Below are 22,010 nucleotides of genomic sequence, written 5' to 3'. Positions count from 1 at the left end.
AACACTGAACTGAAAGGGAAGAAATCCAGGATGTTACCAAGCAGCGAGCTAGCGCTTGCCAAGCCTGCCGTTCCTTTTCAACAGGTTAAAATGGAGTCCTTCCATGAATGCTTAAGCGATTGATCTGAAAGAAACTTGGTAACTGAACACACCCCCGATGTTCTCGAGGCCTGACCCTAGATCTACTGTAAAGATCTACTGTAATCTATATACACCAGAGAATAATGACCCTTCCTGTCTCTCCCATAGGGAACGAGTGTACTCGTTTTAAGAAATAGAGAAGTTTTTATTTATTTAGTCCCACGTGGTAAGGGCTGGTAGAATAGCCTAGAGGTACACACACTTGCCTCAAAGCTGTCTAATCTGGGCCCACAGATGGTGTTAAGCTGGGTATCCAGTCTGCTAGCATGATTTGTTTAGTTGGTTTCTTTCTTGGAATTGACAAAACAAAATAAAGCTTTGGGGGTGGATGGACATCCGAGAGTACTGAAGGAGATGGCAGAGCAGATAAGCATGATAATATACAGTAGGCTATATAACATGATTATCTGCTCTGTCAACACAAGTCCGTATGATTGATCTGTTATAGGCCCACCTTGTACAACGTGATCGCCTTTCTTCACAAGAGCAGCCACATCACTCACTGATCCACCAAATTAGGCATCCAAAGTTTTCCATGCTGTCACGTCTTCCAGGGTGTAAATACTTTTTGTAAACATAAGATAATTCATGAAATCTGGATATAAAATGGTTGGAAAGTTTATCTTGCTTCTGGACCTTGTTGTATTCAGCGATTCATCCGGGTCTGTGTTGCCTATAACCTGTATTGTTATAACATCGCTCCTTAGACAAAGTGTCCAACGTATTGACATATCCAAGGTTTGATCCATATTATTTGGCCATGAAAGCACACAAAGCACAATAACTCAACCGATCGTGAATGTGGGTGTTTTTTTTGTTTGTTTGTTTTAACTCTTGCGGAGCTAAGCTTTGCCTTTGATGGATTGACGTGCCAGAGCACCGCTCCGGTGTGCTCTGGCTGGACTACACCCCTGGGTAAAACGAATGAAAGAACGAAATAGTGAGTGAAGGGCATTGATCTGTGAGTTTTGGCTTTGTGGTTATTTTATATAATCTCTACAGTGATATAAAGTTCACGGGTGAACATTCTGGTTGGAGAATGAGCTCGTAATAGCAAACACATGGTTCAAACAATCCAAGTGGAGACTGTACACATGATGAGCAACATAGACATCAGATTGATTACAATTATTTAATCAAGATGAGATGGAGAACTGCTGTGCAATCTGTCACGACTCTGCCAGTCAAAGACTGCAGGACACATCATGAACTCCGTGCAGCAAAACTATAAGTCAAATTGAAAAAGGTGAAAAAAAAACTCTGGTCACGATATGACCTTGAAAATGTATAAACAATATGCAATAAAAGTTTTTTTTTTTAATTTTGCAGAGCTGCATTTGGTTGAGAGAATGAAAGATGAATTGAGGCAAGATGTTGAAGCCATTGTAAGAGAAGAGGCCAAAAACATCTCAAAAGCAGGTGGAAAGAAGAAGACTAAATGGTGTCAGAAGGGTCATTAAATATTGCAGACAGAAGAAGAGATGAAAACCAAAGGTACATCAAGAGAGGACATTATCCACTTAAAGTGAGCCTTTAGAATACCCCACTCAATGCAACACAACGAGAGGGTTCCCCAGGGGGACTTGATTCACTGTAAGTAGTTATGCAGCTACATACCAACTTCCAACAACAAGCTAGGAAAGACAAATGCATATTTCAAAGAAGCATGCATAGGGATCGAGAAAATGACAACAGAGTGGGAAAAACGAGACATCCTAATATATTGTTACGGATCTCAGAGACAGCACTCACCTTAGCAAGGGGGGTGGGGGTTAATCCCCTTGGCCTGTTGAGCCGGCCGTCTCTGGTCCTGGTACTTGTAACGCTCTTTTGCGGGGTGGGATTGATCAGGGTTATTGGTCCAGGTGTTATCCCGAATACCTTTATCAATCCCTCCGCAAAACAGGGAGACAAGTACCACTCGAAACCACGGACAAGATGGTATTTGCCGAGCGGTTTAGCAATCCGCGGTTCGAGCCGTTATCAGCAGACTAAACCCCGATTATAAAGCGGTTGACCAAATCGTGCCACGTATATTCAAATGAAAGAAGGGACGAAATCGATCGAATGAGAAAGAAACCAAAGGTAAGAAGGAACACGGGTTTATTACTATCTACATATAAGAGGAAAACGAAAAAAGGGCATTTACAAGGAGAAGAAGAAGAAGAAGAAGATACACAGGGCAGCCTGAAAACAGTCTTAATTATTGAACCCCAGACAACAAAAAGGACAGACACCAGACTTACACGACAAAGGGACTTGCAGGCAGGAATGGCTGGACAAAGGTTCGGAGGAAAAGCTCAGGGAGGAGGTCCGCTTCAAATCCACACTCCGGGCTGGAAAACGAGCAGCCGGCGGCGGACCCACGTATCTGGTTTCAGCGGCGAAAACCCGGCAGGCAGCGCGGTTTATGTTGCCGCTGTCTTGGCGATCCAAGCGCACTGACTCTTCCACTCCAACGATGCTCGTGTGCAACAAGCTGCTCGGTGCTCCTCTCTCCCTCCTCTCTCATGAACCTCCTCACACGTCTCTGTAAGCAGTCCCTCGCAGTTGCTTTTATTGCTGTCGGCCGTATCAAGCCGCCAGCTCCGAGAACACGCCTACCGGTTGGCTCACCGCGGTGCTGGTTGGCCGGTCAGGGCTGACTGACTCCACGTCTGATGACGACGACGTACCACGCCCGTTCTGGTGGCTCCTCCCCCTTTTACTCCGAGATGGAGCACATGGCAATGGCGTCTTGTGGGGATAGCAAACCACTCGCACCGCTTTTGAAGGGAACGAAAGGGACCTATCTTATTTGATTAATGCAACGCAGATTCAACTATTGGAAACACAGCATTACCTGAAACACATAATAATGAAATAACTACGAAGAGGGCCTATGGTTCGCTACGTGTTGTTCATGGACTAACTAGGGGGTGACCTTTGACCTTAACAAGAAATGGAGGTATTGACACAGAGAATTACAAAGGGTATATTAACAACAATTTACTAAGTGCAGGGTTCTCAAAACCCCAACACAGCACCCTCATTCCTCCAGGCACGTGCCGGGCCGACAAAACTTTAACTTAATGTGACACTCAGATGTAGTTACCCTCTACTATTAACCTTACCCTGAGTGCGACAGTTTTAAAAACAATTAAGTATGTCCCCCTGCTACGTTGCATCCTACCTAACAGACCCACACCCACAGAATAACCGAATTGCGGAATTATTCTCAAACTATACATTAAGCCGGTGGGGAGCATTATTTACAAGACACCATTTGTATTTACACTGCAACCCAGGACCTGTCTTTCTTGGGAAGCAAATAGAATCCTGCGGGAGGGAGGAAAATCATGCACTGCACTGCACCATCGATACACCACCCTCACATGCCTGGGGATGCAGAATTGATATTGCAATGCATCCCCGAGCATGCAGAATTGATATTGCAATACATCCCCGAGCATGCAAGCACCAAAAACACCAAAAAGCACCAAAGCACCAATAACAAGCACCATCAAAGCACCATCCAGTGCACAGTCATGCATTCCAATGTCAATAAGATGGTGTCCGACGTCTTCTCCGCTCTGCCGGGCCGATGGTCGTGATGTTGCTCTTTCTTGCTGTTCTTGCTTGCGGGCTATTTGGTGGATAATAAAACAAAAAGCACAAAACGTGTCCGTTTTTCTTTTAATTATGGCCAGCAGGGGCCAACTATGGTGGTCCACCTGCATGGCTTAGTGCGACCTCACCGAGGTCCACAAGCGAAGACTTCTGGCCACAATGGCCGGTCCCAGCAGAGGGGTCATGCCACAAACGTGTGGTCCATATGTGAGGTGCTTGGCCGCAGAAACGTGCGGTCCATAAAGTGGTGCTTAGGCCGCAAGTCGTGCGGTCCATAAAGTGGCGCATCGGTCCAGGCAGCTGGCAGCGGGAATGCGGGCACACAACTGCAACGCCTGCACACTTTTCCCTCAGTGCCCAAGACCACGGTCCATGGGTGGGGAGGAAGACAAAGCAGAGTTAGCGATGGGTAAGGGCGCAAGAGTACACATTAAAATAAGGCAATGCAGAGTGAGGTGCGCATGGGGAGCGAGCGGAGAAAGCCCATCCCTATCGTACGTCACCCCCCCGCCCACCCCCCCGTCACCTACTCTACCCTTGCCCCTTACCCCGTATTTACAAAATTTACAGCTTTACAGATTCGTCACTACCCGTCCTGTCTTCCCCATATCTCCCCTTAAAGCAAATTCGTCCCCACTCCCAATTTCTTATTACTCCCATCTAAAACAAATTTGCCACCACCCAATTCATCATCAATCCCTCTTAAGGAGGAAGAGATGGAACGTCAAGCACAATGTCACCCTCACGTCATGATGCGTCTTACATCCCAAAACATTTGCACAAAAAGAACCATGGCATGGTGTGGAGCACTGTCATCACCTCCGGTGAGTGGATGTAGATGGTGCGAGGAGATTTCAATTCTATCTACCTTCTAAATGACATTAACACACGTTTACACTACCCGGGGTCTTTCCCTGCAAAACCATTGGCCACTTTACTCGATGCGGTTCTAAAAACCAATTCCCACTGACCATCTGTGGCGCTCTCCAATTTGGGGTCTCACTCCCCCGATTCAACACCCTGTGCCCTCGCACAATTTCCGGGCTGGGTCGTGTGGCGCTCCCAGCAGGTCTACACACCTCCGCCACTGTAGTTGCCTCCCGAGCTTACCTGCTCCTCACCCTAACCTATCTAACTGGTGAAGGCCCTCCCTGACACTTACCCTCCCCGGTGCCCTCTCTGGCACTGGGCTACCCGGGTCCGTCCTCCGGATCCTCGGGCCCCACTGAACAACTCTACCGGCTCCCAGAGCCTACCTGCGGCCTCACCTGGCCGACATCCTCACAGTGGCGGAGTGCCCATTCAATTACACTTACTAACAGGCCACATGCCCAGCCATTTCGATTCACCAATGCACCCGTCCAGCACTTCATTCTGCCGCACGCACCACAGATGCCAATATCCACCAGAATTTACCTACACCCACTATCTAACTGTTAAACTACCCTCCCCGGGTATTCGTGAAGGGGGGTCCACCTTTCCCCCATTCACACCTTCACACCATGCACTTCCACTCCACATTTTCCACCATACTCACTCCACACCATCCATTCCATACTCCATTTACTCCAGACCAGTTATTTCATTCAACCATTCTCCATACACCTGTTCAATCACACCTGGTGCTCTCCCTGCACCCTCCTTCCTCCGGGACCATTCACTCCATACAATGCACAATCACACCCTTTCACAATACTCTGCTCAATATGCGCTGCGCTACACACACACACACACACACACACACACACACACACACACACACACACACACACACACACACACACACACACACACACACACACACACACACACACACACACACACACACACACACACACACACACACACACACACACACACACACACACACACACACACACACACACACACACACACGAGCAATTCCTCATTTCATAACCAGCACGACCGTGCACTTTCATACCAATTCCTCATTTCATAACCAGCAGGACCGTGCACTTTCATACCAATTCCTCATTTCATCACTCTCACCACAAACACAACTGCATCATCTAAACTACCTGGTGCCCTTCTAACTTAGTGCATCCCCAGTCATCCCTTACACTATTGCACATACCACGTCATTAACAACCATCTAACCTCTCTACGGCCCCTCTTACCGGTATGATGTCGCTACTTAACTCTACAGTTACCTATTGTCATTTCTAGGTCCCTAATCCATTATCCTAACCCTCCCGGGCTAGTTGGTACAGCCATACCCCATAATCTATAGCTCATGTGCCCGGGGATGGGAGGGATGGTGGATTTACCATCCCTCTACATCGGGCATCTCCCACTATCAATTTTGCCCATCCAATTCCTGCCAATCAAATTTGCCAAACATTACTGCCAATCATTTTTGCCAATCAAATTTGCCAATCATTACTACCAATCCTATTTTCTATCCCCAATTTCGAATCACTAGTAATTCCAAGCCAATTCCCTATCAATTTCAAACAATAACAATAACACTATCACTATCGCCATTACAGTCCCTTAAACTTGAGCCTCTCGGTACGTCCATGCATTATCAAAGCTCGGCTTTGCAATGCATACGGGTGGTTTGGTCGCCTGCAGGTTGGGTCCGTCCGGCATTCGGTTCAGGGGAGGAGGTTTGGTTGGGCCGAGATTCAAAGCACCATCCCGGCGCGGGGCCTTTCGCTCCCAAGCGCGATGGGCCAACCTTGCCCGGGTAGAACGCCGCCACCACAAGGGGGCGCCGTTCCGATCCCTCCTACCTTCCCTCGAACCCGGCCGGTCGCCTTGCCCGGCAAAGCCCGGACTCGACCGTGTGGGGTGGGGCCTGGCCCGGATCGTGCACGACGCTCCAAAGAGAAGCGACGTTGCACCGATCCCTGCCGGCTCCCGCAATACCCACAGCCCGGCACGGACCGAGAGCTCACGTCGGTTAAACGATGGTCTAACCGCTGCTCCGTTTAACATCGATGCCTTACTCACATGCTCACATGCATACGCGACCCCTTTCACACTCACCAAGCCCGGCATCTCAGCGCCTCTCGTACATCCCACACACTCCGTCCATTCCACCACCGCACTCCCTGTTACACACCACTCCTCTTGCGCACACTCGTCGTTCGCACACTTCCTTAACACACCTCCTCGCGCACCGTCTTGCGCACTCTCCCTCGGTACGTACTCCGTACCACTCATGGGGGTGCACTCTTGCATCCACCCAGTCACGCGCTCCGATGTGCCCCCCCCCCCACCCTCACACACGCGCCACAACCAACCCAGGTGTGCGTTCTCGCACACTCTCTCCATCCATCTCACTCTCTGCGTCACTCTCATCACACTTACACTCCGACGTGCATTCTCGCTCGCATTCGGTTTCACTTCCATACTTTGTAACACACTCACTCTTCGACGCACACTTTTTCCTCACACGCGTGCTGGTGCTAGTGCCATCCATAACGCGCACCACGGACCTTTTACGAGTGCCCGGGTTACACCTTGATCCCAAGCGCGCGAAAATTATTTTTGCACGAAACACCTTCCCGCAAAACCTCTTAGCACCATCCACAGCCCATCTCACCTTGGGGATTCTTCTTCCTCCAACACCTGCAAATCTTTATAAGGATCAAGCATGGCATCATGATGCGAGCACGGACTTTGCACATTATCCATCACTTTCTCCGATTCCATTCCTATCTCTGCCGTCTCTTCAATCCCAATTCCAACTATAACCATTTCATTCTGAATTAATTCTTTTTCCGCCGCTGCACCTGAATTTGCCCTGTCCAATTCGGCGGCCGTCGGGTTTTTCACACCCCGTGTCGCGATTTCTATCCCGGCCCACCCGGCTGTGCTTTGCTCACCCTCGCTCACCCCGCGCTTCTCAAACCGCGCTACCTCGTCGCGTACCGATGCGCCCCTCCCGCTCGACATGCGATCCATGCTCTCCCCACATTTTTGTATGCTCTCCCCACATTTTTGCATCTGGTTTCCCAATTGCTTAACCCGAGCATCTATCTTATCATTTAGCTTTTCCAATCCATTCATGATTTGCGCCATGAGGGCTTGCATGTCAAAGCCCGCTAGTACAGCGGGCTCGGCTACCGCGGCCACGTGCGAGGTGCCATCTTGTGCCCCTCTAACCTCATGCGAGGCGCCGCCATCTTGTGCGCCTGCAACCCCCGCTACCGCACCCTCTTTGCTCTCCTCCTCCCTGGGGTCCTGGGTTGCCTCTAACTCCTCTTCTACCTCCCCTACCGGCATCCGATCACCTTGATCGTCCATGGCACGACTTCAATTTGGTGGTATTAAATAAAATTTTGGCCGCTCCAAATTTTGACCAAATTTTTTCGATGGATTAAAAATTTGTTTCGGGTCCAAATCCCACTCCTGACACCAATTGTTACGGATCTCAGAGACGGCACTCCCCTTAGCAAGTGGGGGGGGGGGGGTTAATCCCCTTGGCCTGTTGAGCCGGCCGTCTCTGGTCCTGGTACTTGTAACGCTCTTTTTCGGGGTGGGATTGATCAGGGTTATTGGTCCAGGTGTTATCCTGAATACCTTTATCAATCCCTCCGCAAAACAGGGAGACAAGTACCGTTTGAAACCACGGACAAGATGGTATTTGCCGAGCGGTTTAGCAATCCGCGGTTCGAGCCGTTATCAGCAGACTTAACCACACCTTTATTATCACCAATTTCATTAAAAACCCTAACAGAAAACGGTACAAATGAATTAGATCCAAATTTCCTCCGAGGATCTTTCCAGCCTGTTTTGCTTCTCTCTGCAGTTTTACCAAATCACCTTTTTGACTTCACTGAACCAGACACAGCAACAGTGGAAGATAACAATCTCAAATACTGAAACACAATAAGCCTCATAACGGTTTTATCAATCCGAAATGATTTTAGTTGCCGAAGGAAGTAGAGGTGCCGTTGTACTTTGGAGACCAGCTATTTAGAGTGTTCTGATCATGATAGAATATCATCAATGATTATGCCTGAATACGTATAGGAATGAACAGTCTGAATATCAACATTGATGATCATGACTGGAGGTAACTGAGGTTTGGATTTCCTAAAGTCAAAAATCATCTCTTTAGTCTTTTGAGTGTTCAACTTAACGAAATTCTCAGTAGTGTTTCTATAATCCATTTCACCATCTTTAAGAGATGTCATTCCGCTTATTATTGGGGAGAACAGCGATGTGAGGATTGAAAAATATCTGGAAAAACAAAGATGTAACAATTTACAAACCAAGAGGAGGCTGGTGAATACTTTGGAAGGAAAAGGCCTAAAATAGTTTACTGTAAAAGTACTGTCTTGAATGTTTGGAAAGATGGATGCTTTTTTTCCTTTTTAACTCAACTGGACTATGTCCAGCTGAGTTTTTGTCGACACCCAGTGTCCGTTGTCTGTCTGTCTGTCTATCTGTCGTCTGCAAACAATTCGACGTCTATGCTTTAAAAGTCACAAATATTGATGAAATTTGACGAAACTTGTTATCCAGCATCGTTAAGACATAAACTAGTTTGGGATTGCATTTAGGTGTTGCACGCCCAAAAATGGGCGCGGCAGGGCGGCCATATTGAAAAATCAATTTTTGTCATATTTTAGCACATATAAACTATATAGTTTGTGGTTCTATTATGCATATTCTAACCATATTGATATAGACCAGTTGAGTTCAGGTTCCCTGGAACCTTTCTAGTTTTGTTGTTGTATTAAGAATCAAATTGCAATTGAGTCCTCCGAAGAGTATCTATGTATTTCGTGCGCAAATATGGCGGCATGTTGACACCACACCCTCCAATCTGATCCATATGTGACCCTTCTCTTTATTCCCCTTCTACCTTCTCCCAGCCTTCTTCAACATTCTTTCCCTTATCCCAAACTCTTCTACACTTATTTACCTCTCCTGCAATCATCTCCTTTTCATTCCCACCATCCCCTTTTTAACTCAACTGGACTATGTCCAGCTGAGTTTTTGTCGACACCCAGTGTTCGTCGTCCGTCTGTCTGTCTGTCTGTCTGTCTGTCGTCTGTAAACAATTCGATGTCTACGCTCTAAAAGTCACAAATATTGATGAAATTTGATGAAACTTGTTATGCAGCATCTTTATGACATAAACTAGTTTGGGATTGCATTTGGGCGTTGCACGCCCAAAACTCGGTGCAGCAGGGCAGCCATATTGGAAAATCAATTTTTGTCATATATTTTTGGCACATATAAACTATATAGTTTGTGGTTCTACTATGCATATTCTAACCATATTGATATAGACCAGTTGAGTTCAGGTTCCCTGGAACCTCTCTAGTTTAATATTGCCACAACCCCAATTGTGCATACGTAATACTTAGTTATTATGGGATATTGAGTGTACAGTGCAGCTTAAATTGATATTTGGTTTTATTTTGGAGTGTAGAAAAAAGGAAAAAAGTGTTTTTTTGTGAAATGTAGATATCAACTTTTCACTTGTTGACCCACCTCTCCCTTCCTCTTCTGCTCTATTCCCGCCATCAAAATGACTAGGCAATTGAATCGCGGTTTTATCAATGCTCGTGAAGCAGAATGGAGGTTGATTTCAGCCAGGATGGAGTTTTGAACTTTTTGCGATCGCATGGTGGCCGGGTGAAAAACACAGACCTTAGAGCGCACTTTCAGACGTACATCGACGAGCCAGGAGGAAGGGAAGAATTCAAGGTATGCTTTTTCAAGTCCTTATAATGACCTAAAATACCTATTTTGGGTAAAAACTAAATGTACAAAAAGATAACTCTAACTTGATGTGAAATTCAATGTTTGAGGAATACCGTTATATTCACTGATGAGATGATGCAATTTTGGCATGTGGAAGCATAATCTGTTATGCTAGTTGTTTTAAATCTTTTATAGAATGCTGAAATCCTCACTGTCTCAAGCTGCTAACAATCGGTACTCTTAACTCTCTTTGCAGAAACATGTAAATGCTTTTGCCAAGGTCACAAAAGAGGATGGCTGCACTTACATACAACTGCGCAGACAATATCGAGGTGACAAAGGATTAAGAAACAGATGCAGATCACAGATATGTCAAGATGAAAAGGACAAGAAAGGTGCTTCAAAGCCCTCAAAGGAATTTTCACATGATGAATTGGAAGAAATGGGAAAGCTACAGAAATGCTCTGCACCTGATCAACAGAACTCCCCAAACGCACAGCTGGTGCAGCAGTGGCCTTCAGATGCACATTGTCAGGAGCAGTATCTGACAGTCACACAAACAGACCATCATATATCATCTTGTGAAGCTGCAAAACAGTATACGTCCTCTCATCCTGAGGAGCAGTATTTCAAGTCATGGCCAGAGGTGCAGCTTCCGCTGGAAGGAGGGTCGGAGGTGCAGCCTTTGTCAGCAGTGGAGCAAGAGGTGTGGCCTGTGTCTGCAGTAGAGCCGGACGTGCATTCTCTGTCGACGGGGGAGCAGTATCTGCTGGCAGGGCAGTCACTGCCAGTGGAGAGGCCAAAAGCATGGACTCTTCCAGTGGAGGGGCCAGAGATGCGGTCTTTGTCGGCTGAGGGGTCAGATGTACAGTCTCTGCCAGCGGAGGGGCCAGAGATGTGTTATCTTTCAGGGGAGGAGCCCGAGGTAGGGTATCTGTCGGCAGAGGGGCCAGAAATGAGGCATCTGGGGCAGCGGCTGGAGGTGGGGTATCTATCGGGGGAGGGGCCGGAGGTAGGTTATCTGCCAGAGGTAGGGTATTTGTCTGCAGAGGGGCCGGAGGTCGAGTATCTGTCAGCGAAGAGGCCGGAGGTGGGGTATATGTCGGCGGAGGGACCGGAGGTGGGGTATATGTCGGCAAAGGAGCCAGATGTGGGGTATCTGTCAGCGGAGGAGCCGGAGGTGGGGTATCTGGCGGCGAAGGAGCCAGAGGTGGGGTATCTGTCAGCGGAGGAGCCGGAGGTAGGGTATCTGGCGGCGAAGGAGTCAGAGGTGGGGTATCTGGTGGCAAAGGAGGCAGAGGTGGGGTATCTAGCGGCGAAGGAGCCAGAGGTGGGGTATCTGTCGGAGATGGGGTATCTGTCGGCGGATGAGCCAGAGGTAAGGTATCTGTCGGCAGAGGGGCCAAAGGTGGGGTATTTGTCAGCGGAGGGGCGGGAGGTGGGGTATATGTCAGCGGGGGGGCCAGAGGTGGGGTATCTGTCAGCTGAGGGAGGGGAGGTGGGGTATCTGTCGGCGGAAGGGCCGGAGATGCAGTATCTGTCGGCGGAGGGGCCAGAGGTGCAGTATCTGTCGGCGGAGGGGCCAGAGGTGCAGTATCTGTCGGCGGCGAGGCCAGAGGTGCAGAATCTGTTGGCAGTGGGGCCAGAGATGCGGTATCTATTGGCAGAGAGGCCACATGTGCAGCATTCGTCAGCGGAGAGGCCACAGGTGTGCTACCCATCTGTGGAGAGGCCGCAGGTGTGGAATCCATCGGTGGAGAGGCTGCAGATGCAGCATCCATTGGCGGAGAGGCCGCAGATGCAATATCCATTGGCAGAGAGGCCGCAAATGCGGTATCAATCGGCGGAGAGGCCGCAAATGCGGCATCAATCGGCGGAGAGGCCGCAAATGCGGTATCAATCGGCGGAGAGGCCGCAAATGCGGTATCAATCAGCGGAGAGGCTGCAAATGCAGTATCAATCGGCGGAGAGGCCGCAAATGCGGTATCAATTGGCGGAGAGGCCGCAGATGCGGTATCCATCAGCGGAGAGGTTGCAGGTTCGGTATCCCTCAGCAGAGAGGCTGCAAGTACAGTATCCATTGGCGGAGAGGCCTCAAGTGCAGTATCCATTAGCGGAGAGGCCGCAAGTGCAGTATCTTTTGGCGGAGAGGCCGCAGATGCGGTATCCATCGGCGGAAATGGAGCAGGTGCGGTATCCATCAGCAGAAAGAGAACAGGTGTGGTATCCGTCGGCGGAAAGGTCGCAGGTGCAGTATCCATCGGTGGAAAGGCCGCAGGTGCAGTATCCGTCGGCAGAAAGGCCGCCAGTGCGATATATATCGGCCGAGAGACCTCAGGTGCAGTATCTGTCAGCAGAGAAGCCCGATGCATGGTATCCATCGGCAGATAAGTCAGAGGAACGTTATTTATCGGTAGAAGAACCTGGAATGCTGTGTCAGAAAAAAACTGGAGGGATAATAGAAGATCATAACCAAACAAAATTTGATTCTCCACAACAACAGTTGACTGCTAATCAATGGCCAGTGTCGATCGAGCATTCAAAGCAGATGAGGGATGTATCTAAAATGGTCAAGCAAAATAATATACCCCAGCAAAAAATTGGTGCTAATAGGCACTTTCAAAGTGGAGAATCAATGCATTATGAAGAAACTCAGAATTCCTTTCCTGTCAATCAAAGAGGCATGTCCAATCCAATGCAGTATCAATATGGTCAATCAAAACAAGACAAAATTCCCTCATGTTTGCTACGGCCCAATGCAAAGACATCTCCCAAAGATCATCACTTGATTCGAAAACGAGTTGAGATGAGACCGGTTGAAAATAATGAAATTGTGGGACGTGGGAGGCAGCCAAATGTTACCATTGGTGCTTTGCCACAACTCGAGCAGTGGTATGAAAATCGCATGAATAATAAAGCAAAAACATTGGTTCAATTGAAATCAAGCCATACCGGCATAGCTCCGTTGGTTCGTGTCGATGTACCTCCAACAGATGAAAGTCAACACACCTGGCCTGGGAAAAGTTTTGTGGCATCTGGTAAACCAATTATACAGTCAAGGCAGGATATTTTCCCCGGTATTATAAAAAAGCCAACATCTCATTATCAAATGGCCCGTGGAAGATCTCTTGATAATCTTACAGAGCCGGCACAATACAATGAAAAATATGCATTAGCTAGCTCTGTGGAAAACCTAAGCCAAGCTTCATCAACAGAAGCTCTTGAACAATGGTACAAAGAAAAGAAGAAGCAGAATATTGTTGCGGAAATGGCAAGCCGAGCAAAGGTGAATACACGTAGGTATTCAACGGATAACCTTCTAATGCCATCGATACATGCCAGTCATAGTTCCAGTCAAAACAAACTCTGTTCATCTATGATCAGTTTGAGAGAACCAGATTTGAATACTGCAAGTCAAGCAAAAATGGTGAACATCAAAATGCAATCTATGGATAATCTATCGGAGCCATCAAAGATGAACAATGAGAGGATGTATTTGCAAAACAGTGGAAACACTGGACACCTGTCTGGGAACTTTGGACGTATAACTACGGCAAAAGTTCAAAACTATTACGATGAAAATGCTACCAACTCTACTAAAGGTACTGACCATTCAACGGTTCATGGAAAAAAGCGAGAAGAACCCAATCACAAAGCAAGAGGCAACAAAATGCCATCAAAAAATGCTGATTACTATGAACAGGGAGTTTTGGAGAAAGTTCCAGCAATGAGGGAGGTTGAAAGTCGTTTTATGCCAAGTATTCCTCCAAGGACCACATTCCATGATGAGTGTCCTCAAAATCAGCTTGCATACACTAAGGGACCGACTGAAAATCCATCCGGACTTGTTCAAGAGCAGTACACCAGAATGAAGCCAGAAGAATCACCTGGAAGATATTTTGGAGAAAAGCATCATGTTCAATTCATGGATTACCGACAAGAATATCCGGGAGTTGGAGCAACCTCAAAGGAAGCTTGTGAACAGGTTGTGAATACCCAATATGAACATGACTTCAAGGAAATACGTTACCAAGATACCAAGAAGAGTACTAATTATCTTGACATACCCAATTATGTTGAGCAAAAGTTAGCAGCAGGAAATGATCCTTTTTATCCTGTACAACAGAGGTCTTCCCAAACGCACAATGTGGAGTCACTACCTTCGGAAGAGAACTCTCATTGTACGAGATCTACAAACCACTATAACGACGCAAATTCCCAATCTGACAATGCTTATTCTACACATGAAAGAGCTTTTTCTGAAGGAAAACCCAAGGATATTCATGATGTTAATGCTTTGCACAATGTTCTGTATGAGGACTTGAGGTCCACCTCTGCCCATACCTTGAAACTACCAGTGTATGATCCTCTACAACGATCAGATGGGGTTATGAAGCTGCACCATACTCAGGTAACTTAATAACATCACTTGGTTTTTTATTTTAACCTTATGTAATGCTACGAAAGCTAATTGGTGAGTTTCTACCCCCCCCCCCCCCTCCACAGTCTCTTACCACGCCCCCTCTCAATCCCCCAACCCCAGAGCCATTTCATACCAAGTTCGGCAAACTTAACAATAGGCGCCATGATGTTACCCAACTGTTCACATGTGGATAGCATTAATTACGTGCTATTGGAATGTACCTTTGAGGCTGATATGTGGCCAAAACCTGACAAGCGCTCCTTCGTACATAGTTTTGCCTGTTTGTCTTCATTCTTTTACTGTTGTGATTTCGTGAGCAACTAGTAATTCTGCAGCTGGTAACCACATAGTTGGTGAAATTTGTTTGTATCAAATTCGACTTTTTCTTGTTATGGTGGTGCTTAGCTATCTTTGATTTGAAGAGCGAGCCCCAACTTTGTTTTGTAATATATAATAAAAAATAACCACCTTTAGAGGCCATTTTTCCCCGCAAAGCGGCGGTTGGCCTTTTTCGGGAACCGTGGTTGTTGTTGTTTTTTGGTCCCCTTTTTGAAGCAATGTTTTACGGCCGGATGCCCTTCCTGGCGCCAACCCTTTTTGCCGCCTTTAACGACAAACAGGGAATTACCAGTGAACTGGTACTCAATTTGCCGACCTCGGAAGGATTTTTTTTTTTTTTTGTAATTAAATGATATTAAATAACAACAACCATGGTGATGGAAGAGGGACAAAATGTTCTCACTTGCTATTGCAGTTTTTAGGTCTTTACAACTCAAACTTATTTTCATCACTCATTATTTTTTGTCCACGGTTGTTCATTAGTAGATTATTTTCCATCTATTTCCGTCGCTTGTATGAAATATCTTCAAAAATGGAACCTACTTTAATGGTAGAGACTTTAATTAAGGGATGATCAAGCTCCATGGCCGGATAACATGCATCCTTTAATGGTAGATATTTTTACCCTTCATCAATTTGCACCTCAGCAACCACAAGATGTGCACTCGGGCATACCAGAAGCTCCTGTTCCAACTCTGGGTATGGCATCTACTGCTACCTTGCCTCCTCCTGCTGAAGAAATTCCATCTATGCATCGCTGGGCAGTGTATGCAGCAATGGGAGAGTTTTATAAACTTAAGCCATTGGTGGATAAGAATATCACCATACTCTTTATGGTGAGTTTGAAGAACATGTTTAAACTGAATTGTTTAACATTCATTAATTCTTATTTTTCTTCGCTTATATATATTCACCAATAGAAAAAGTACTCGTCCTTGGTGACGGGAAAAGCAAGCAATTTAAAAAAAATTTTTAACCAAATGAAAAAAAAAAAAAAAAATACTCAGGTGCGCACCTCTGGGACCCCCTTAGTATGCATACAAAGTTTAAAGTTTCTAGCTGTCATAGTCATGGAGCTATGGCACTGACGCACACATACACACCACAGACACAGGCAATTTCTTAGTTTAGATTAATTAAAAACTAGAACGGCACTTAGTAGAACACATACATCCACCAGACTGAACGGTTTCCTTTTTCTATACAAAGTCGAGGCTTGTGTAAGAGCTAAAACGTCCCCAGTGGTGTTTGTAACATGAATTTGTCCCCCCATTGGAGGAAGACCCTCTCGTGAGCAGGCTGTTGGTGCTCCTATGGTTGGCAGCGAGTGCCCCGGAAACAGTAACGGAAAGAGTGGCAATTATATGTGGGGAAAATTGCATGCTTCGTCATGTTCGCCCAGATAGCTCGGGTGGCAGAGCAACTGGTATGGTTCACCATAGGACTTGGGTTCGATTCCTGGGCGTGTAATTTTCCCACATATGTCGATTAATTAGTTACAATAATATTCATCTTACTATAATTCACCAAATGTCTGTCTGTCTGTCTGTTCGAAAGGTACCGTAAAAACTGCTGATCCGATCGCAGATATTTTGGGTGGATAATCCTGGGATCCCCAGGAGTAAAATAGGCTATTTAGTTTTCCCAATTTCAGCTTTAGTCTCCAGCATTCTCAGGTTTGGACTCCCGCATCACATTCGCGTTCGCACGACGTTCATTGTGACATCTTCTTACGTCGAGCAACGGTACCCGCCCTATGGGCGGGGCTTCAATTGGGAGGCCCAAATGAAAAGGCTAAATATCGGAAATTGAAGCCTTTTTTTCTTTTAAACGATTTATATAAACATCCGTGATGCGGAAACGTCATGCGGGAGCAAGTATCATCAGGATGTGGCAGTGTGGGTATCCACGTTTGCACCGATCGCTGCACCGTGTGCCGCACAAACGGCTGCATCGATTGGATGTGGCATGAAGGAGGATCTGCACTTCGGCATGAAGGAGGATCAGATCTAACAGATCGCTGTCTCCATCGATCTTGCCAAGGCCATAACACCTATCGGCTCAAAATCCTTTTAACTGTTGATTTGGTACAGTTACACGTTTCGGGAATTTGGTACACGTATCAGGAGTACATACGACACAGCGATTGTGAACACGATTATCGATCATGATTCACGATCACGACCATCACGATCATAGTGTATCGATCACGATTTGAAAGACGATGGAATAATATTTACCGATATGAACAGTGATGGCTTTTATTGAAATTCTCAAGATACTGTTTAGATTTTGATAATTTGCGTGTAATATGATTCAACGGATGTTTATATGAATCGTTCAAAATAAAAAAGCCTTCAATTTCTGATATTTTGCCATCGCCATATGCAGATTCGCCACAGACCCATGATCAATGTTTCTATACGTGAACGTACCCGTTTGTTTGTGAACAGGTACGTTTTTCATGGAAGTCCTTCACTAACTTGCTCTCCATGATGTGCGACTGAATGTGCTACAGGAATGTGGAATTTATTGGTTTCATGCTTTAGCATTCACCGTATCTGCATTGCGTTTGCTTCTGGCCTCCCACCCGTGCGTAGCACGGGTATTTCTCCAGTGTATTTAATTGTATTTTATAATGATAATTTAGTGGTCTTTCACATTGAAAATCTCTAATCCTTAATTGGCTCTGTCACGCTGCCTGCATCAATCCTCCGCCCTCTAAATTATCCTTCCCACTGGGCCATGTGATTTCCTCCAGAGACTCAGGCTCCAGCCTTTGTGCCAGCACATGCACTCGTGCCACAAAACCTAACGCTCGTGCTGTAACCCCCTGTGGTGTCCACACAGAACCTCACAAAGAACTCCCAAGGTCGCCACACCCACTACGGCTGTCACGCCCACTTCGGCCATGCCTGGAGCATGGGCCGCATTACCCAAATGGCATGTCTTGCAATGCCACGCATCATGCTGTGCCGTCTGCACGAGACCCTCATCAGCATTCTTTAAAATAGTTTGAACAGTTGTCAACGGCAAATCAAGACAGCAAGCCATATCAGCTGGTCTTTCACCATTCTTATTTCATTTCAAGATGTCTATTTTAACATCCACAGTTAAACTACTCACGACTGCATTGCTACTTACGTGTAGTTTCACCCTTTTCGTTATGTTATTTACCACTCGTTGTTCAACGATTACTGCAGTAAAGTACGCAAAGATAAATAAATAAAAATACAGTACTGTACTGTACAGAATGAGATGCATTAAGTCAAACAATGCATAGCATGAAAGCCCACAGAATCTTGTTTCTCACAGTCAGAGTCCTTTAAGTGCTTTTTTGCAAACTCCAAGCGGGCTTTCATGTGTCTTTCACTGAGGAGAGGCTTCCGTCTGGCCACTTTGCCATAAAGCCCAGATCGGTGGAGTGTTCCAGTGATGGTTGTCCTTCTGGAAGCTTCTCCCATCTCCACACAGGATCTCTTGAGCTCAGCCAGTGACCATCGGGTTCTTGGTCACCTCTCTTACCAAGGCCCTTCTCCCCCGATTGCTCAGTTTGGCCGGGTGGCCAGCTCTAGGAAGAGTCCTGGTTGTTCCAAACTTCTTTCATTTAAGAATTATGGAGGCCACTGTGCTCTTGGGAACCTTCAATGCAGCAGAAATTTTTTTGTAGGCTTCCCCAGATCTGTGCCTCGACACAATCCTGTCTCTGAGCTCTGCAGGCAGTTACTTCGATCTCATGGCTTGGTTTTTGCTCTGATATGCATTGTCAGCTGTGAGACCTTATATAGACAGATGCGTGCCTTTCCAAATCATGTCCAATCAATTGAATTTACCACAGGTGGACTCCAATCAAGGTGTAGAAACATCTCAAAGATTATCAAGAGAAATGGGAGGCACCTGAACTAAATTTCAAGTGTAATAGCAAAGGGTCTGAATACTTGTGTCAATGTGATATTTCAGTTTTTTTCTTTGTAATAAATTTGCAAAACTTTCTAAAATCCTGTTTTCTCTTTGTCATTATGGGGTATTGAGTGTAGATCGATGAGGGAAAAAATGAATTTAAACGCTTTCAGCATAAGGCTGCAACATAACAAAATGTGAAAAAGTGAAGGGGTCTGAATACTTTCTGAATGCACTGTATAATTCAAATGTTCCTAGGTAACCTATGGACTTGTATGATAAATGACGGATAGCGGGGAGACTTATAGCAGGGAGACTTGCAGCGGGGAAACTCCTGTATTTGTGTCATTGTGAGTATTTGATTCAAACATTATGGCCCAAGAGCAGGTAGTGAGCAAGTCATATTAACTAATAACGTATTGTGATCTTGCTCTCTTTATAGAAAGATTCTTTATCTGGCTACACAGCACTGCATTGGGCAGCCAAACATGGTTTTGTGGACGCTCTAACTTGGATGGGCAAGAAGGCTCAGTCCGGTGGAATTTTGTTGCCTGTGGACGTTCGTTCTAACGGCGCTGGCCTCACGGCCTTGCACTTGGCTGCAGCGCATGGCCGTGATGATGCCATCCGTGTGCTTGTGCACTTGCTGCACGCAAATCCTTCACTCAGAGATTATGGGGGCAGAAAAGCTCTTCACTATCTGCCATTGGAGATGGTCAGTCTTCAGGCACGACAACTGCTCGGTGAGTTGCACAGGGGTATTATGGGTACAGCACATATGAAACCAAGGATGATTGAAGCTCACTTTGTCTCTCTGTGTCTGTCTGTCTCTCTCTCTCTGGCTTTTACTTTTCAAAAATGTTAGTTGCAAACTGTACGGGGGTTCAAGTACAAACATGAATATTTGTGCAAATAATGATTCGGATCATTTTCATTGGTTCGCTTCAGGTCTCACAATTCTCTATAAAACCACTGAAAGTTAAAGATTATGGTGTTGCTTTCTTCTTCCAGCATGACATTTTCAGATTGTAGCTGCCGCACGCTGTCAGGTGTCTCTTTTATTTTTTTTTGTATACAAAGTCGAGGCTCGTGTAAGAGCTAACAAAGCTAACAATTTCTTGTGCCTTCTTGCCAACTTATTCTTGGCTGCTTTTTCTTTCCTTCAGCAGTCCCCTCCAAAATGACGAGCACCAGTTATTCCTCCGTCCTCCGCACCCAACGCTCGTACTTTCACATTTTCTTCACTTTTCCTGCTCTAGTGCCCCTGCCTAATATATTTCTGCTCTCTATCTCTCTCTACACACACTCGCCTCCAAGCTGTCTAGCCTGGGTCTGAATCCCAACCCAGCTACAAACTGTCATTTCGATGTTTCACAGGCATGGCGATTCATCAATGTGTGTGACGTCCCTCGGATGGACAATAAATTTGGTGTCCCGACTGCCGGAATTAGTTGGTGGACATTAAAGGTTCCCATGGTGTCATTCGCAAAGAGTAAGCGAGCTATTACTGGCACCCTGAACAAATTCCAAATTCCTGCCCTAACCAACGGAGGGCACTGCATCAGCGGCACAGCCATGCCCCCCAACAATGCTGATACACCACAGCCTTCTGCTGCATATAAAAACAAACAACAGGCATTTTAATGCCATTTTCCCTGCTAGAGCGGGGGTTAGCCTTGCGGTCCCCATGACAATCTTCTCCATTTTGCCCTATTTTCTGCATCTCCCCTTGTTAACCCCCTTGCCCGCATTTCTTCTTCCACCATCTTTAGCCAAGTCTTTCTCGGTCTTCCCCGTCCTCGACTTCCTTCTACATTCATTTCCATCACTCTTCTCAACCAGTCACTTTCATCCTTCCTCAACACATGACCAAACCAGCTCAACCTGTTCCTCTTCACAGCATCAATCACAGGCTCTATTCCCATCATCTTTCGCAATTCATCATTTGTCTTCCTCTCTCTCAACGATACTCCGCACATCCACCGAACCATTCGCATTTCAAATTTTTGCTGCATATGAAAGAAGTTTCTCGTCTCCAATTTTTGTCAGTTATGTTTTCCGTTGGTACTATCGCCTTCAACTCTTATGAAAACACAGAGGCCTTACGATTTATTCCCTTCGCCACTGCTGTTATAAAAGTTGTCGCATTGCATCCTTCCATACTAGTTTTTACTTTTTATCCAAATGTGTAAGCTCTGTTGAAAATAAAAATGACGTTTCCTTGTTTACCAACTAGAAACTTCGCCTGTGAAGATGCTTCCGCACGTCCCAAGGAAAGCTTCACAACCGATTAAGACACACGACCAGAATTTGTTGTCGTTCTTCAAGCCACCAAAGTCTCCACGTTGTCCGAGGAAATAACTACAAATTGTGAGAAGTGATCTTTCAGTGACGGTCACGTAAGGGTGATATTGAGTTTAATCGTTTTTGAATTGTACAAGGAAGTTCGACGGAGGAGAAGGTCATGAGGCCCATCACGCAATTCTGCTAGTACCCCTCTATCCCCAATGCGTCTAGGTACCTAATTCGCATTTAAACGTATCTACCGTTTATGCAGCCACTACCTTTCCAGGGAGACCGTTCCATGCATTAACTACTCTCCAAGTGAAAAGACCCTTGCCTTAATCATGTATAATTACAGTAATAGAACTGATTAGGTTGTAGTCCGTTGTTTAATTTGGAAATTGTTTTATTGTTATTTTATAACTTGTGTTCAATATAATTGCCACCGTTTTTGCCACTTTTAACGGAACCTGAACTACTGTATTGCTTTGCACAGTTGACCGTCAACACCATGGCCTATATTCATATTTGTCAACAGTGCGATGTTTCTTGTTCCTTTTTGGTAACTTGTATTATTTGCTATTGTAAAAAAAAAAAATAGAAATAAAAAAAGAATATTACTGTA

General features: G+C 46.0%; 2 protein-coding genes across 2 annotated transcripts in view; both read left to right on the top strand.

Moving 5' to 3' along the window:
- The window catches only part of LOC137433119 (uncharacterized), a 21,951-nt gene extending 10,023 nt beyond the window's left edge, over positions 1–11,928 (top strand). Inside the window, exons 2-5 of the mRNA XM_068125574.2 lie at positions 1,471–1,635; positions 10,273–10,443; positions 10,697–11,883; positions 11,925–11,928. Of these exons, the coding sequence (XP_067981675.2) occupies positions 10,312–10,443; positions 10,697–11,883; positions 11,925–11,928 (1,323 nt within the window). The 5' untranslated portion in view covers positions 1,471–1,635; positions 10,273–10,311. The remainder of the gene's footprint in view (positions 1–1,470; positions 1,636–10,272; positions 10,444–10,696; positions 11,884–11,924) is intronic.
- On the top strand, positions 11,921–22,010 carry LOC137432484 (uncharacterized). Its single transcript, XM_068124460.2, has 4 exons — positions 11,921–14,851; positions 15,850–16,038; positions 19,545–19,845; positions 21,339–22,010. The coding sequence occupies exons 1-4, from the start codon at positions 11,969–11,971 to the stop codon at positions 21,461–21,463; spliced, it is 3,498 nt and encodes a 1,165-aa protein (XP_067980561.2). The 5' UTR covers positions 11,921–11,968; the 3' UTR covers positions 21,464–22,010.

This window comes from Myxine glutinosa, chromosome 8 (assembly GCF_964187855.1).
Source record: "Myxine glutinosa chromosome 8, kmMyxGlut1.1, whole genome shotgun sequence".
NCBI classification, from domain to species: Eukaryota; Metazoa; Chordata; class Myxini; order Myxiniformes; family Myxinidae; genus Myxine; species Myxine glutinosa.
This window is presented reverse-complemented; position numbering and strand designations above follow the sequence as displayed.

Excerpts from the sequence above, each read along its gene's own strand:
- LOC137432484 (XM_068124460.2), top strand. The coding sequence starts at position 11,969 with ATGCAGTATCTGTCGGCGGAGGGGCCAGAGGTGCAGTATCTGTCGGCG. Across the intron at positions 16,039-19,544 it reads ATATCACCATACTCTTTATG|AAAGATTCTTTATCTGGCTA; the intron begins GTGAGTTTGAAG and ends CTCTCTTTATAG. Across the intron at positions 19,846-21,338 it reads TCAGGCACGACAACTGCTCG|AAACTTCGCCTGTGAAGATG; the intron begins GTGAGTTGCACA and ends TTTACCAACTAG.